Raw genomic sequence first — 17,992 nt, 5'->3', positions numbered from 1 at the left:
AAAAAAACTTTTTTTAAAAAAATAATTTCTTTTTTTGGGGATAGAAATACTTTAGTTTTAACTTTTAACTAATATTAATAGTTTTTTTTTTATGAATATAGAATGTTTTAGCCACGTGGCAAAAAAAAATTCAAAAAATAAAGAGAGTAGAGAGAGTGTACTATACACATTACTGAGGTGTGTTTTTCAAACTGAGAAATGATAGTTTAGATATAAAACTCAAAAAAGTAAAATAATTTAGATGTGTTTTTGACACTTATCTCTAATTTCAATATTAACAAGCTTGTTCTCGGTCATTTCCTAATTAAGTTCACTTATTATAGTGGACTTCACTGAATAAACAAAAAAAAATCATGATCATAAGACTAATGTTAGTACCAAAGTAATTAGGTGAAGTGCACAAGTTAGCAAAACAAATCTCAAATGACTATGAGTAAGAAGATACATAAGAAATATATCAAAAGAGACAAAAATATTTAACATGGTTTCGGTCAACCGACCTACATCGACAAAAGAAGATGAACAATTTACTATATAAATATGAGAGTATAAAATATCGAGAGAAACAACCTCACTCAATTCACTCGGAATACAAAGAGGTTCACACAAGTGTTGACGTAACACTTGTGTCTCACTAATTCAATCCCTACACAATTTTTTCAAAGCTCATACGACTACGTTGTGAATGCTACCATGTTAGAATGAATGAATCTTTATTTATAGAATCATAAATCTTTTTCTACCAAAAGAAGGACTAGCTAAATATGGAGATTTTGTATTTTCCTTTAAAAAAAAGAAAAACTCAATTATACTTAGAAAGTCAGAACAAATACCTAACAACTAAATTAATACCCTTGTCAATTCAACAAATCACATGATGCATTAATTTCTGCAACTTCACTCCTTGCATTCTTTGGTTGTGAGCCCCGCATAAAGGGAGATACTAAGGGAAAGGTGTAGCGTTAAATATGTATTGTCTTTGGCTCAATATATACATCAACGACACTTCAAACTATTTTTTAATAATTTTTATTTAGACATTTAAATTATGACATATTTTATATAAGCAATTGAAAAAAAATTAATTTTATACACTAAACTTTTGCTATATGCACGATTCAAAAAAAAAACCAATTCATAAATATCTATTATATGAAATCTTATCTTATATTTATACAAGAATCTGCTTCCACTGTTTGAACTTGAACTTCAACATATGATACACCTTACCTTGTCTTAGAAGTGTTTATAAGAATATATTATTATGTATTTAAATATTCAATTGGAATTGCAGTTATATTCAACCTTTTTTCCCCTCCCTATGATGCGTTAATAATTACGTAATGTCTTTTTTATTGGTTTTAAAACAAATAGTGTTAGTACAATAATTTTGACCGTTAACAGGACAAGTAAAAATCCCTCCAAAGGTATATTCATGTGTGTACGTGTCACCAGCTGTACCGTCATCCATAAGGGCCCACCATCATTATTTCTGGCGCCAACCAAAATGCCTTCTTTTATTTTTTCCCAATAATAGAAGGAATCGCCCCCATATCATCCTCTAAAAATAAATATACTCCACAATATCCCTTATTACTAAATTTATATTTATATATGATAATAATAACTCCCTCTAAATCCCAGCAATTTTAATCATCTATCTATATCTTACGTTTTATTCGGCCCAAATATTCTGCCTTAATCCACAATAAAACTCTGTTGATTGATTTGATTATATATAAACTTAACAATTTTGGAAGAGAGCACCCAGATAATGGATGTTTTTGAAAAGAGAGAAATGGCGGCGGAGAAAGCAAGAGAGGAGGAGGAGGAGGAAGATGGAGAGGGGCAGAGGTTGTTGTTGGAAGGGGTGACGGTGGTGGATTTTGATTTGTTGTGTTCGACGGTGGCGATGCAGGCACAAAAGGGTCAGTGGGTGAAGTTGAATTTAAATGGGGATGAAGAAAATGTTGTTGGTTATGATTATGGTGGAGGAGGTGTATTGAGGATGTGGGAAGGAGAGCTTTTCTGTGATTGTCTTGACGACCGTCGAATTGCTCTACAGTCTGCTTGGTAAATTTTTCCTTTTTTTCCCCCCCAGATTTCCTGTTATTTCTTTTTTTTTTCGCCATCATTTTCGTATGTGGGTTTTGGATTTTAGACAATTTGGTTATGGTATTGGTTAAAATTTTCTTACTTTTCTTGTGTGTTTAGAGTTTCCCGGTCCTCCATCTGTACTTTTTTTTTTTCATTTCTTTGGTTTTGTTAATGGAGCTTCAAAATCTTTCAAAAACATTAAAAACTTGGTGGGTTTCTCTCTCCCCAAACTGGGGGCTGATTGCCCTTCCACCGACGGCGGGTGATAAAGGGGCTGTAGCTTTTCAGGTTCAAGATAAAGTTGCACGATTTTGAAGAGTCGGAACAACATAGGTTTAAGTTGAGATAGAGGGTGGTTGATTGATTGATTTTTCATTTTTAGTTTCTAATTTTGGTTTCTCTTTTGAAAATCCAGGATTGGCTTTCTCTTGTGTTCATTTCCTTTTGTGTAATTTTTAGCCTCAATTTTGTGAGGGAAACCTTTTTGGGAAGGTGCATATATATATTTATATATATTCTCTTTAAAATGAAGAAAGTTTAATAGTCAGCCAAATTTGACTTATAGTTGAACTTTTCCTTTCCTACTTGGAAGTTGAATGCTTTACTTGCAATTGAACACTTCCTCTTGTTCTTAATTCGTCTTCAAATAAATGGTTTCGATTATGCCTGTGATTTTGATTTTTCTTCATGTATTGCAGCTTCCCATGGTACAGATTCGGAAAGAATATGAAACGTGCTGGTTTTGGTTCCTGCTTTGTTCAGGTCAATATTTTTCACATTTAAATCCGTATTAGTTGTTGATCTACCCACCCCCCTCACGTTCTTGGCAATCCCTCGTGGTCAAAGTCCTCTTTAAATTTGTTTCTATTATAGTGATTAGCGATGTGATTTCAATTATGTATTACTTGTTGTTAATCTATCTTAAATTTGTTAATTTACCTAGTTAACATAGATTGGCTAGGACTAGAAGAGTTTTAATGATATACATATGGGAAAGAAATATATTGCACTCTTACTTTCATTACACAATGTCTGGTATAAATGTTTAATTTTACCTGTTTTAGAAATGTTAGCGAGATTAGATTGGACCTGAATTAAGAAAAGTTTACTGCTTAGTACTTTAACATTGATTTGTCAGCTTTCCATAAAATAATCGTGCATTGAAACAGAGTTATACTGGTCTGCAGGGCTCTATTTATTTGGTTCTCACTCTTGTTGCTCTCCTAAGCATTCTGGCATTCATTGTCACAAAGAAGCACTGCTTTCTATATATTGGTGGTCCTTTTATAATCTCAGTTGGATTATATATGGGTTATCACCGCACAAAAATGAGAAACAAGTTCAATATCAGAGTGAGTACTTTAATCCTTAATTTCGCTTTTGCTGCTACTTTTCAGTTCTTCCTGTTTGATCATATTCCTCTAACAGTTGCACACACAAGCTATGTGTGGGAATTGGTTGAATTATCGTTAAGGTTATATGCAGTAGATTACCATAAAATATTGGGTTTAGAGGAAGTGGAAGTAGGTCCGTATGAGAATATTAGAATCAGGAACAGACGAACAGTTGAAGGGTTCTTTTTACAGTTAAAGTCTCTTGTTTTTTTGGGGTCACCAAATGTTCTTGAAGAGTATGCCAATACATGATATTTGGTCCTCCGAAGAACAATCTAGCAAATCTACCTTACCTAGAAAAGGTGTTCAAGTGTGATAGGTATAGCTTTTAATCTTTCTCTAGTTTTAGACTTTTAGTAATGGTTTCTCTGCAGTCCAGTTTTTACAAAGAATAATCTATCTTCAGTTTTTTTTCTTAAACCTACCCTCTTAATTGGTTTCATATTCTCATATCTTCTCTTGTATTTTGAGCCACTGAAATGCTGATGAGTGATACCATATTTTGATGGACAATAGTATTTTACTTGCATCTATTATTGTTTTTCTTTTAACTGTTGTGATAACTCTTGCTCCTTTTATATTTCTTCAGGGTGATAGTTCTTTGGATGATTGCATCTTCCATTTGACCTGTCCATGCTGCACCTTATCTCAGGTTCGTTCTATTATTCAACCTGCATTAAAGAACAACAAAGTAGAGTTTATTTGCAAGTTGCTTTTTCTTCACACCCCTCAGTTCCCAGGGAAGCTTAATAAATCAAGCTAATAGATTGACTCAGAAAACATAATCTAAGTCAATCGGGATATGTAGTTTGATGACATATTTTGCTTTAATGTTTTATTGAACAGGAAGCTAGAACATTAGAGATGAACAATGTCCAAGATGGCATTTGGCATGGTAGAGGTGATACCATATGCGTAGGAAGTTATTCTGAACTTGACAAGACCCCATTTGAACTAAGTCCGCCTGCTATTGTGTCAACAAAGTCCTGAATCATAAATACTGCAGGGCTTAGGACACAAAAGAGAGTGACAATATGCGTAGCAGTTAATTCTAGAGTAGAGCATCCTTCACATTGTTCTCTCCCTTGAAAAGCCAAGCCCACAAACGCGGTCATGAATTAGCAACATTCTTTTTCCAGGACGGAAGAATCACTGAACTTGCCCATGTACATCTCATATGGGTTATCACATGCAATGCTAAGGCACAGAATGCCAGCTGTTTCTTAGGAAGCAAGGCATTTTCCAGCGTCAAAGTGGCAAAATGCTTCAGAAAGATGTGCTTCCAATTTTAAAAATGTATTGCAAATAGGAAACTTGCAAGCATTGTTGTATATTATATGTAACAATAAGCAAATGCTTCCAAAAAGAAATGAGGGAGGCAGTTGAGTATTAATCACATAGTTAAAGTTCATTTTTTAAGGAAGAACTAGCACAAGCTTTTATGTATATATTCAATTTAGTCATAGAATGAAAAGATTTTACTCGTCTCGTGAACTAAATTCATGGAGAGAAGAATTATTTTCTTCATCCTACTTACTAGATTTCTCATTTGTTAATGTTGTGGTTCAATTTACCATGTATAATATGCTCTTTTGGTGTTTGTTTTCTTTACCTTTCTCTAATAATGTCTAATCTACACGCTGATTTTCGTGTTAAAAGATTTATCATGTCTAATGTATAAGATGCCTTTTTTTTAATTACAAAATAAAGTAAAATAATTTTGTTACATCATTTCCAGTTATTGACCGACCATATAAGCAATCTAACATTTAACTCTCAAAATAATTTTGTTACCTTTTATTTTCATAGATCAATAAAAACCAAATTGTAATTTGGAAGAGTTGAAATTTTTTGGAAGTATTGTGTTTGAATTATATTGCGAGAAAATGTTGTTGAACATTTATGTTAATCTTGTACCTTTGCTTTCTTTTCCAAAAGCATATTCAAACGGGTTCTTAGTTTGATTATGAAAAATAAAAATCTATTAAAAAACGAAATACATGTTAATAAATACTTTTGGTTGACTATTTATTCTTAATTAATTCTCTTTGTTTTCCTTTTCAAATGATTGGCTTGTGTTTGGTATATATCCTATTATCCTGTTTATTTGAAAAAATCTAGATTGAAACTGAGAAAATAAGAATGGAGAATTTTACTAGAAATAAAAGCTATATAAAAGATAATGAATATTAATGGAGAATGGAGATTACAGCTCGATTGTAAGCTGCGCTTTGGAAGTGGTACTTTACTGTATCAGTAGATTTCAGTGAAGAATCAGTAAGCTTCATGAGTTTCCCGCTGTTGGCCGGCTCCGCCACTCCACCGCTATCTGCAACACCGTTACCGGCGGCGACTCCCCAGCCGCCGTCTCTATCTCAAAGGGTCCACATCCCATCACATATATACAAACACCCAACAGCAATCCTCCTTGAACTCTGCAATTCCATGAAAGAGCTTCACCAAATTCTCCCTCACATTATCAAAAACGGTCTCTGTAATGAACACCTCTTTGAAACAAAATTAGTTAGCTTATTCACCAAATATGGTAGCCTTAATGATGCCACCAAAGTGTTTGATTTTGCTAAACTCAAAGTTGACCCCATGTATCATACGATGCTCAAAGGCCATACCCATCACTCTACTTTGGATTCTTCTTTGGCTTTTTACTCTCGTTTGAGATATGATAATGTAACTCCGGTAATATACAATTTTAGCTATTTGTTAAAAGCTTGTGCGGATAATTCTGATGTTGTTAAGGGTAAACAGGTACATGCACAGTTGATTCTTCATGGGTTTTCAGATAGTTTGTTTGCAATGACTAGTGTTGTGAATCTCTACGCGAAATGTGAGATGGTTGGTGATGCATATAAGATGTTTGATAGAATGCCTGAGAGGGACTTGGTTTGTTGGAATACGGTTATTTCAGGATATGCACAAAATGGGATGTCAAAGAGAGCGTTGGAGTTGGTTTTGAGGATGCAGGAGGAAGGGTGTAATAGGCCTGATTCGGTTACAGTTGTGTCCATTTTGCCTGCTTGTGCTGCTATTGGGTCCTTGAAAATAGGAAAGTCAATTCATGGATATGTTTTTAGAAATGGTTTTGAGTCTCTTGTGAATGTCTCGACTGCTTTGGTCGATATGTATGCTAAATGTGGGTCAGTGGGTATTGCCAGGTTGGTTTTTGATAAGATGGATTCTAAGACGGTTGTATCGTTGAATGTTATGATAGACGGATATGCACGGAATGGATATTATGATGAAGCTCTTATCATCTTTCAGAGAATGTTGGATGAAGGATTCAAACCAACGAATGTGACTATTATGAGCACTTTACATGCGTGTGCTGAATCAAGGAATATTGAGCTTGGACAATATGTTTACAAATTAGTTAACCAACTAGGTCTTGGTTCTAATGTTGCAGTTGTTAACTCGTTGATTTCAATGTATTGCAAGTGCCAAAGGGTGGATATTGCAGCTGAATTGTTCGAAAACTTGAAAGAAAGAACACTAGTCTCATGGAATGCTATGATATTGGGCTATGGACAAAATGGATGTGTAATGGATGCATTAACTCACTTTTGTAAAATGCATATGCAGAACATCAAACCTGATTCATTTACAATGGTAAGTGTTGTTACTGCTCTTGCTGAGTTATCAGTATTGCGCCAAGCTAAGTGGATACATGGATTTGCTGTAAGAACTTGTTTGAACAGGAATGTTTTTGTAGCCACTGCACTTGTTGACATGTATGCAAAATGTGGAGCAGTTCACACAGCAAGAAAGCTATTTGACATGATGGATGATAGGCATGTTACAACATGGAATGCCATGATTGATGGATATGGCACATATGGATTTGGAAAGGAAGCTGTTGAATTGTTTGAGGAAATGCGGAAGGGGCATGTAGAGCCCAACGATATAACATTTCTCTGTGTTATCTCAGCTTGCAGTCACTCTGGCTTTGTAGAGAAGGGGCGCAATTATTTCACAATCATGAGAGAAGAATACAGCTTGGAGCCTTCAATGGACCATTACGGGGCAATGGTTGACCTAATTGGTCGAGCTGGTCGGCTGAGTGAGGCTTGGAACTTCATTTCGGATATGCCCATCAGACCAGGACTCAATGTCTATGGTGCGATGTTGGGAGCTTGCAAGATTCACAAAAATGTTGATCTGGGAGAGAAGGCAGCAGACAAGCTATTTGAGCTAAATCCCGATGATGGTGGATATCATGTGCTTCTTGCTAATATGTACGCCACGGCTTCAATGTGGCATAAAGTTTCCAAAGTCAGAACTATGATGGAGAGAAAAGGTATTCAAAAGACACCTGGATGCAGTCTGGTTGATTTAAGAAACGAGGTCCACACATTCTACTCAGGAAGCACTAGCCATCCTCAGTCAGAGAAGATCTATGCTTACCTTGAGAAATTGTTTGATAGGATTAAAGCTGCTGGATACATAGCTGATACTGATTCAATTCACGATGTGGAAGATGTAGTTCAGGAGCAATTGCTAAAGAGCCACAGTGAGAAGCTTGCTATTGCATTTGGACTTTTAAATACAAGTGCCGGTACAACTATTCACATCAGGAAAAATCTCCGGGTTTGTGGTGACTGCCATAGTGCAACAAAGTACATCTCACTTGTCATGAAACGAGAAATTATTGTCCGTGATATGCACCGTTTCCACCATTTTAAGGATGGAACCTGTTCATGTGGAGATTACTGGTGATCTGAATTATTGATAACTCTATTAAGTTATTACCTCATGTTAATCATGTAAAACATTTTGTAAATCTGAAATGAACGAGCCACACGGATGCACCATATCTGGAACAAAGGTGGAAAGTCACGACTGAGGTGGAACTGTTTTCTCTAACTAGTTCAAAGGCACCTTTAGAAATATTGAATTGAGCAATCATCATCATATTTGACAACAATTTGTTCAGGTATTTCCTTCCTACCCATAAAAATTTGCAGATACTTCAATTTTGTTCTGCTGAACTTTTTATGTTCTCCTGCGGTTATTTGGATGTTAGTTAAGAATTTAGATTCGAATTTTATTAACTGAAGGAAGATTTAATGATCTTTATATTGATTCAAAAAGGTTTTTCTTCTATCTTCTTTAGCTGTGGTTTAAATTCCCAAGTCTATGAAATTTATGAGTCACTTAATTAGAGGAACTGCAAAAAGCAATCAAGTTTATTTAGCACTTGCTGGTTGAGAAAATGAAAATCCTCTTCTTGAAAAATGAGCATTCTACGTAGCATGCAGTACGATTTTGTAAATTTAATTGATATTTTCTGCTTTATTATTCTAGGATTTCCAGGTCTGGGAAATATGTGTGCTTTGTTCTTCACTCTTTACAACAACAACAACAACAACAACCCAGTGAAATCCCACAACGTGGGGTCTGGGGAGGGTAGAGTGTACGCAGACCTTACTCCTACCAAGGTAGGACGGCTGTTTCCGAGAGACCCTCGGCTCAAAAAAGGCATAAAAGGGGGTCAGATAAGGTTAAGAAATTCAAAGCGCTATAGGAAAATAAATAACGAAGGCATCACAGATAAAATAGAGTAATCAAAAGTACTGAAAGCAATAAATAGTAACAGAAATAGCAGAAATGAGAGTACAAGGAATTGTAATGTGCTAGTGCGCCTATGAATAGGGAAGAATAACGAGACTATGTACTAGCCTTCTACCCTAATGTGGGTCCTCCACAGCCTCCTATCTAAGGTCATGTCCTCGGTAAGCTGTAACTGAGCCATGTCCTGTCTAATCACCTCTCCCCAATACTTCTTCGGCCTACCCCTACCTCTTCTGTAACCATCCATGGCCAACCTCTCACACCTCCTCACTGGGTCATCTGTGTCTCTCCTCTTCACATGCCCAAACCATCTCAGTCGCATTTCCCGCATCTTGTCTTCCACCGAGGCCACTCCTACCTTGTCCCGAATAGCCTCATTTCTAATCCTGTCGCTCCTGGTGTGACCACACATCCATCTCAACATTCTCATCTCGGCAACTTTCATCTTTTGAATGTGAGAGATCTTAACTGGCCAACACTCTGCCCCATACAACATAGCCGGTCTAACCACCACTTTGTAGAACTTGCCCTTAAGTTGTGGTGGCACCTTCTTGTCGCATAACACTCCGGAAGCGAGCCTCCATTTCATCCACGTTGCCCCAATACGATGTGTGACATCATCGTCAATCTCCCCGCTGCCTTGCATGATAGACCCAAGATACTTAAAACTACTTCTCTTTTGAATGGCTTGGGCACCAAGCTTAACTTCCACGCCAACCTCCTGGGGTGTCTCACTAAACTTGCACTCTAAGTACTCTGTCTTGGTCATACTCAGCTTAAACCCTTTAGATTCCAAGGTATGTCTCCAATCCTCCAGCTTAGCATTAACTCCACTACGAGTCTCATCAATCAGGACTATGTCATCCGCGAAAAGCATACACCATGGCACCTCACCTTGAATTTGTCGCGTCAATGCATCCATTACCAAGGCAAATAAAAATGGACTTAGAGCTGATCCTTGATGCAACCCCATCCCAATTGGAAAATGCTCTGAGTCCCCTCCTACTGTCCTTACCCTGGTTTTGGCTCCCTCATACATGTCCTTGATCACCCTAATGTATGTCACAGGTACATCTTTAGCCTCCAAACATTTCCATAGTATCTCTCTTGGAACTTTATCGTAGGCCTTTTCTAAGTCGATGAATACCATATGCAAGTCCCTCTTCCTCTCCCTATATTGCTCCACCAGTCTCCTCATAAGATGGATGGCTTCTGTAGTTGAGCGTCCCGGCATAAATCTGAACTGGTTCTCTGAAATAGACACGCCTCTCCTCACCCTCATCTCCACCACTCTTTCCCACACTTTCATAGTGTGGCTTAGTAACTTGATACCTCTATAGTTGTTGCAACTCTGGATATCCCCTTTGTTTTTGTATAGAGGGATCATTACGCTCGACCTCCATTCTTCGGGCATCGTTGCCGTTTTAAAGATGACATTAAATAACCTAGTCAGCCACTCCAAACCTACCAAGCTGGCGCTCTTCCAAAATTCCCCAGGAATCTCGTCAGGTCCGGTTGCTCTTCCCCAGCGCATCCTACGAACAGCACCCTTAACCTCTTCGACCTTAATACTCCTGCAATATCCAAAATTGCGACGCCTCTCTGGATGTTCCAAATCTCCCAACACAAAGTCTCTGTCCCCTACGTCATTCAAGAGTTTATGGAAGTATGACTGCCACCTCTGTTTAATGAGAGTCTCTTCTACCAATACTTTTCCATGCTCGTCCTTAATGCACTTCACTTGATCCACATCGCGTTCCCTTCTCTCCCGCGCCCTGGCTAGCTTGAACAATTTCCTATCCCCACCTTTTTCTTCTAGTTCAGCATAAAGACGTTCAAAAGCTATCGTTTTTGCCGTCGAAACAGCCAACTTCGCCTCCTTCTTCGCTATCTTATAAAGTTCCTTATTCGTCCACTTCTCCACCTCATCCGTGCTTTCTATCAACTTCGCGTACGCCATTTTCTTTGCTTCCACCTTCCCTTGCACTTCTACATTCCACCACCAGTCCCCTTGATGTCGACTACGACTACCTGTCGAGACTCCCAACACTTCCCTTGCTACAACCCTAATACAACTAGTCGTCCTATCCCACATACTGTTCGCATCCCCACTACTATTCCAGGTCCCCATGTCCTTCAATTTCTCTCCCATCTCCAGGGCACTAGCCGTGGTCAAACTCCCCCATCTGATCCTAGGTCGATCATTCCCGACCCTCTTCTTCCTCGTCATCTTGATCCCTAAATCCATTACCAAGAGCTTATGTCGGGTTGTAAGGTTGTTTATCGGAATGACCTTGCAGTCTTTGCACAGACCTTTATCATCCTTCCTAAGGAGTAAAAAGTCTATCTGAGTCTTAGCCACCGAACTACTGAAGGTTACCAAGTGGTCTTCCTTTTTTGGGAAATTCGAATTAACTATCACCAACCCAAAAGCTCTTGCGAACTCCAAAAGTGAAACTCCTCCTCCATTTCTGTCCCCGAAGCCAAAGCCTCCATGCACATCGTCATACCCTCCCGAAATAGACCCGATGTGCCCATTGAAGTCCCCTCCCACGAAAAGCTTCTCAGTAGGCGGTATGCTTCCCACTAACTCGTCCAAATCCTCCCAAAAACGCCTCTTCTCCTCCTCTGCTAAGCCCGCTTGCGGCGCATAAGCACTAATAATGTTCAAAGTGGTCCCTTCAACGACCACCTTAATCGACATCATCCTATCAGTGATTCTCCTAACCTCCACCACCTGATCCCTTAGATCACTGTCTACTAAAATGCCTACCCCATTCCTATACTTTGATCTACCAGAGAACCAAAGCTTATACCCGTCTACCTCCTTAGCTTTAGTACCTACCCATTTGGTCTCTTGGACACAAGCTATATTAATCTTTCTTTTCTTAAGAATCTTAACTAGCTCTATTGACTTTCCCGTTAACGTCCCAATGTTCCAAGAACCTACTCTTAGTCTAGACTCTCCTTTAACCCATTTACCCCTCCTTACCCTCGTCCCCGACCCTAAATGAGAACATGACCCTAATCTACCATCACTATTCAAAGCCACGAAAACGCGTATGAACTACTAAAGTATTCAATGGTCTAAAGTCAGCAAAATATAACGACAAGTGTATGAACAAAGAATATTTGGAAACCGGAGGTACCAACTCCAGTTGAAAAGAACCTAGTTCACGCCGGAAATATTGTTCACGCGCTAAAAATACTGTTCACCTCGAAACACTGTTCACGTGCCGGAAACACTGTTTGAAATTCAATATTAAGCACAGCAGGTTAACTGAGCAATAAGGAGCGGATATTTAATATGAAAACTGTGGAGCTCATTATGTATGGTGCTTTCAGCTCTTATAATTGTATTCTTATTTGTATAGCTGCATTCCGGCAGATGTAAATTTTTCAGAAGCTAAAATGAAAAAACAGTGAATAATGCTATGGCATTCAAGTATCTGGAAAAGAAGCTGATAATCAAATCCTTTCATCAGTTTTCATCATTCTTTAATTTTGATATGTTTGAATGCCGTGGATTTATACTTAACCTGCAGTAATATCATAACTTGAGTTATTCTGCCTATGGGTAGACATTAACATCCATATCATTACCTTGACTGAAAACAAATTATTGGCCTCCTCTTGAATCTGAGATCTAAGGTCAGTTTTACTGAAAATGTGCACTCTCAAAAATGAATTACGAAAGTTCAAAGATCTGGCTTTGTCGGTATCTCATAATAGTCCAGCTAAGATTTTTAAAGTGCCTTTTACAACCGGTAAATATTTGATGAGTAAATGTACATATTAGATGCATATTGTTTCTCTTTGCCTATTATGTATCAAAGAATGAATAATGTCCACATAATTCTTAATCTTTCTAATTCCCTTAAAAAGAATATATGCTACATGATATTACACTTCTACATTAACATGAGAAAGTTTCACTGTTATATGTTTCTTTCCTCCTAGGCACAGTTATCTGCAAGTAAATTAAGTGTCAGATTTTCTTATTTTCAGATTGTCAACACTTGCGGCCTACCTGGAAAAACTGACAACGAAAAGTAATTTACTTGGTTCAAGAAACACCTGATTAACACAATAAAACTTTGCACGTTTGGCAACAAGTGGAATATCACTTTCCAATATTTGGAGGTTTAAAGAGTAAAGATTCCAGTAAACTTCAAGTAGAATCTCTTGGTTTTGCTGGACATCTTGAAGAATTCAACTGGTACCTCCTCTCTGTGGAAGTGCCGCTTTCCAATCTAGAATTTCCCAAATCAGTGTTGGTACGAAGCATAGAAGGGAACCCTTATCACAAGAAAGGTTCAATGTGGAAGATTGACAAATCCAATTGATATTTAGTGCTATGTCATATTGGACTTTTTAGAGATGCATCAGTAGAGTAATTTCGCCTTGTTGTCCATGCTTATTTTAACAGATTGAATAGTACTATCGATATTTCGAAGCACAAAGTTGAACCGATAGAGATTGTGCATCTAATTCAGTACAATTCTATATTGTACTACTTTAGATTAGAGTTCAATTCATTTAAAGGTTCTCCACGTATCTGTTCCCACTCGAGCAAAATTGCTATGCACGAGACAACAAAACCAATGAAAACAAAATAGGGACGCTGGTACACCGTCTTACTATCTTAGCACCACTGAACCTGAGAAATCTGTAACGTTTGATCATCCATTAAATCGCTCAATCTCCGCTTTTTGTTGTTGTCACTGTCCTGATTTATGGGAGTCTCGCATTGACAGCATGTATTTTCACACTCCAGCACACTTTTTGGCGTCAACATACTACATGACTCTGCATCGACTGTGGACTCCCGCCCTTCTATCAGCATTTCCCGCAATATAGCCAAAGCATTCATAAGTTCCTCCTAACATTGAGTATAATTCTGCAGTTAGAATTGCAAATAAAAAAAGTCGTACTACCAACACAAATGGAGAAAAAATCATACTTATAATTCTAGAAAAATAAGAACAACATTGGGAGTGACTCACTCGGAGTAGAAGTACTTTTTGGTCTTAATGGTTTAGAATGACAATTCAGTGCTTACTTATTTAGAAATTACACCTAATGTAAAATGTACTACTATAAAGTATTTGGCATATTAGAAAAAGCCAGTCAAAAAAAGAATTAGTTGACTCTCCAATCCAATAATATAAATTGTATCATATGAAACAGAATAAGGAAGAAGGAAGCATATTATTTAAAGAAGACTGACTTTATTTATGTATCGACATTCTGAAATTGCAGCTAAGCAAGAAGAAAATTGCATGGGAATCAACTCATCAGCTGCACACAGAAGCGCCGATGCTGCAATTATTGATGGTTTGTACTCAAAAAGTTTAATTTCTGCAGTAAAATTTGTAAATATGTCGGGCATTAGTCAATGGTTAAGATAGCATTTATCACCTAACTAATAACATAATTTTGGAATTACTAGAGAATTAACAATACCGTATTGAGTACTGAAGATGATATCTGAAGCTCGTTGTTTAAGAGACTGAGTCAGAGACGTGTCGCCGAGTTGAAAAAACGAGATGAAGAAATGCAGAAACGAGAAAGGCGTGATGGATCTTAGTCGCCACTTGAGAGTATGGAGAATCAGCGATTCCATGCGGTGAATCGATTGAGCGTCAAAAATTAAACCTACATCTCTCTGTTACAATTTTCTAACTAAGTCGTATTGAATCGAGATTTTCGCAATGATGAGAAATTGAGATGAAAGTTTACTGTACAATATTAACTCACAGTTTACCTGAATATCGGACAGAGATAATTCAAAGTTGCTCATCTTTGCGGCAAGCGAAAGGCTAACAATGACGAGAATCCGTACAATCCATGGCTTATTCTCCTGAAGTAAGTTTCATACAATTCTCATCAGATTCTCAACAATTTCATTACTCTTCTATGAGAATGAAATGAAGTCCGTTTACCAGAACTGTTTGTTTGGAAAGAAAACGATCGACGTAATTGACGGCGAGGTATGCAATATAGCCATCAAATTTGTAAGAGCATTGTACCTGAAAAAATCACAATCAATGAGACGTACAATTAACTGCAAGTTACTATACTATTGATATAATTTTCATTTTTAGAAAAGTAAACTTAGTTCTGAAAATGCAAAACTGAGTAGGAAGAAAGCAGTAAAAATGATGAAGAGTGTTTACTTGAGAAATAAGGAAGACAGAATGGCGGCGAAGGGAAAAGCGAACATCGGTGGATTTGAAGGCGAGAAACGACGGCATGTGATCAGATTCGGTGGCGAAGAGAGCTGAAACGGCTTCGAAATGGTATTGTTCGAAGCCCGTTAATGGATTCTCTAGATCGAATTCCATTTTGCCTTTTGTTAATCAATTGAAGTATAGTACTACTGGTATGAATTAAACGGCAATAAAGTGAAAGGTAAAGTGAGAGCGACTGAACTTGTTGAATTTTGTTCAGTCAGAATGTATGAAAACAGAGCACTTTGCTTTCTGAGCTCTGCAATACAGAGAAAATAAAATAAAAGAAGAAAACAGTTAGTAAGAGCCATACCCGATCTTCATATATAGGCTCCCGCGGGGCTATAAGGATCACATTTAACCCATTTACAAAAAGTTAGGTACAACTGTTACTGCACATAGTACAAGAGTCTTGTTTTGACTTAAAAAGGTTTGTGGATGGACATGCACAATTCTTTTTCTTTTTATATTTTTCATGTGGGGGTGAAGAAAAGATTGATTTAGAGCACCTATTTAATGAAACAGCAAATTAAATTAAATGTATTGAGGAATTTAATGTCCATTATAGAGGAATTAATTGTTTAAATGAGGAAGTCTTTGTTTAAATCTTGATTTAGAACTTTTTTTTATGATAAAGTTGGTGCCTTGGTTGTTAGAGGAAGATCTACTTTGTCTAAAGAGCTGGAGTCCTTTACATCTGTAAAGATGTCGGTAATATACAAATTTTATCCATTGTTAGCACGATATTGATTTAAGTTAGGTACTTACACGGTACATCTTTTTAAAGTTTCATCTTGAAGAAATTAACAATGGTTATATGGTCATAATTCTAAAAATATTATTTTTTTCATCTAAAATTGACATATATTAATTCATTATGAATATATATGTTTAAAGGATCGTTCAACATCATTTACAATTCAATTTGGGAATAATCTTAATCAAGAAAATTCAAACAACAAAGAAGTTGAAAACTTAGCGATTACAAAGTTTCCTCCATCCATGTTATATCACTTTTTCCACAACTTTCATTATTGCAAATGCTTCAGTAATCCTAGACTACCCCCAACGAATTGATCAGGAATCCATGGGTATTATCATGTGATCAAATTTGTTGCATAATTATTACTGTCCATTAGACTTTTTGGTACTTCTTTTTGAATTACCATAGTTTTTAATATATAACTTTTCCATAACTTAGACTTAGGTGACATTTGATTTTCAATATTGAGTTATGTAAATCAACAAACCTTATATGAAAATTTATTTCAATTTGTTTTTATGGTTTTGATTTTACATGAAATTTTAAAAAATAAGAAGGTTTTAAAATCTTGTGGTCTTAAACTTCAAATATGTAGAATGTATCAAAATCCCTTTAAATTTATGGTCTTAAAGAGTGAAAAATTAGAATGAAAAAGTTGTGAAAAAGAAAAAAAAAATACTTTTTATGAAATTGAAATTGTATCATTTTATGAGAGCCGTAATAGAATTAAAATAACAAAAATACAACAACAACAATATATATACGAAGAGGAAAGTGAAACATGTCAATCAATAAAAAAGGAAAAATAGAAAGTATAATAATATTTAGATATAACTTTATATAAAGGCAAACCCGTTCAACTAGGAGTATCTTATACTATTATTCACCGTATAACATTTTCAATATTAATGTCCACGCCGTAACAATTCTCGTATATATTATAGTTTCTGCCTAACTACAGAGATAAATGTCTATCGTAAATTAAGTGGACTGGTAAAATGAGAAAGAGGGTAAGTAACTCGTTACATAATTGTAAATTTATCATGCTAGGGGCGGATCTAGAGGATTCACTCAGAACCTTCATGTCTAAAAATTACATTGTATATTATATATATAAGTTAATTCTAATATTTTCTCAATCCCTTAAACGTAAGACTGGATTTTAATTAATTCAAAATTTATCTTGATTTCAAGGTTCATACATTATATTTTTATTTGTCGAACCCACTTATCAAGCCCCTGGCGATACGTATCTTAAAAATCAAAAAGAAAAACAAGTGAATGAATGGAGAATTGGAAGGTGTGGTCCTAGATAGAAAAGATTAATAAGGATATGAAAGAAAGAAAATGAGAGTCTCACATTTGGAATGCATCTTATCTGAAATTTAGAACTGAGGAAAGTGCATGAGAGAAGAGAAATTAAAGTCGAGGTAATGGGAGTAATGGAGTACAGTTTGTCTGGTGTACGTACTTGTCGTTGCCTCCCTATTTCTCCTTGTCTTTAAGGAGCAACGACATCATCCTTCACCTTCTTCCTTTTACTTTCACATAAAAATACATACTAATGTTTTTATATTTGGACTCAATCAATTTAATGCTCTGTGCCTCTGTTCCGTCCTCACTTACTGCCTTTCTACACTAAGCCTCCTCCATCTCTTCTTTCAGAGCTTTCACGTGCTCTGCTCTGCCTGCCGTTCACATTTACAACAATGACATATCCAATATAATAAGGTTTGGGGAGGATAGAATGTACCCAATCCGTCAAGGTTGACTGAATGTGACTTCCGATACGACGTGCGCCAAATGAACTATAATTAGTAATTAAGTGAAGAAGAGTGAAAGGTTCTAGCAATTATCCCCGATCTTCTATCGTCGCGAATGAGCTAAAGGGTTGACTCTAGATAAATTTCTCAATCATC

General features: G+C 36.6%; 3 protein-coding genes across 5 annotated transcripts; 2 read left to right on the top strand and 1 right to left on the bottom strand.

The window, feature by feature from the left end:
- Positions 1-1,569: 1,569 nt before the first annotated feature.
- LOC129872234 (uncharacterized) lies at positions 1,570-5,102 on the top strand. The gene is made up of 5 exons (XM_055947143.1): positions 1,570-2,073; positions 2,796-2,859; positions 3,285-3,449; positions 4,081-4,143; positions 4,338-5,102. Exons 1-5 carry the CDS (start codon positions 1,775-1,777, stop codon positions 4,479-4,481), a joined length of 735 nt encoding a protein of 244 aa, XP_055803118.1. The 5' UTR covers positions 1,570-1,774; the 3' UTR covers positions 4,482-5,102.
- Positions 5,103-5,626: 524 nt separating this feature from the next.
- Positions 5,627-14,414, top strand: LOC129872944 (pentatricopeptide repeat-containing protein At1g11290, chloroplastic). Of its 3 annotated transcripts, none has more exons than XM_055947904.1 (2): positions 5,627-8,439; positions 14,340-14,414. In XM_055947904.1, the coding sequence occupies exon 1, from the start codon at positions 5,778-5,780 to the stop codon at positions 8,220-8,222; it is 2,445 nt and encodes an 814-aa protein (XP_055803879.1). In that variant the 5' UTR covers positions 5,627-5,777; the 3' UTR covers positions 8,223-8,439; positions 14,340-14,414. The 3 variants fall into 3 exon arrangements, with proteins under 3 accessions (XP_055803879.1, XP_055803878.1, XP_055803877.1); XM_055947903.1 differs by lacking the exon at positions 14,340-14,414 and adding an exon at positions 13,086-13,615; XM_055947902.1 differs by lacking the exon at positions 14,340-14,414 and adding an exon at positions 8,811-8,860.
- On the bottom strand, positions 13,601-15,611 carry LOC129872945 (putative cyclin-D6-1). The gene is made up of 6 exons (XM_055947905.1): positions 15,257-15,611; positions 15,023-15,109; positions 14,845-14,940; positions 14,544-14,745; positions 14,308-14,438; positions 13,601-13,959 (listed from the first exon to the last, which is right to left on the bottom strand). The coding sequence occupies exons 1-6, from the start codon at positions 15,422-15,424 to the stop codon at positions 13,723-13,725; spliced, it is 921 nt and encodes a 306-aa protein (XP_055803880.1). The 5' UTR covers positions 15,425-15,611; the 3' UTR covers positions 13,601-13,722.
- Positions 15,612-17,992: the final 2,381 nt, after the last annotated feature.

The sequence above is a fragment of the Solanum dulcamara genome, chromosome 11 (genome assembly GCF_947179165.1).
Source record: "Solanum dulcamara chromosome 11, daSolDulc1.2, whole genome shotgun sequence".
NCBI lineage: Eukaryota > Viridiplantae > Streptophyta > Magnoliopsida > Solanales > Solanaceae > Solanum > Solanum dulcamara.
This window is presented reverse-complemented; position numbering and strand designations above follow the sequence as displayed.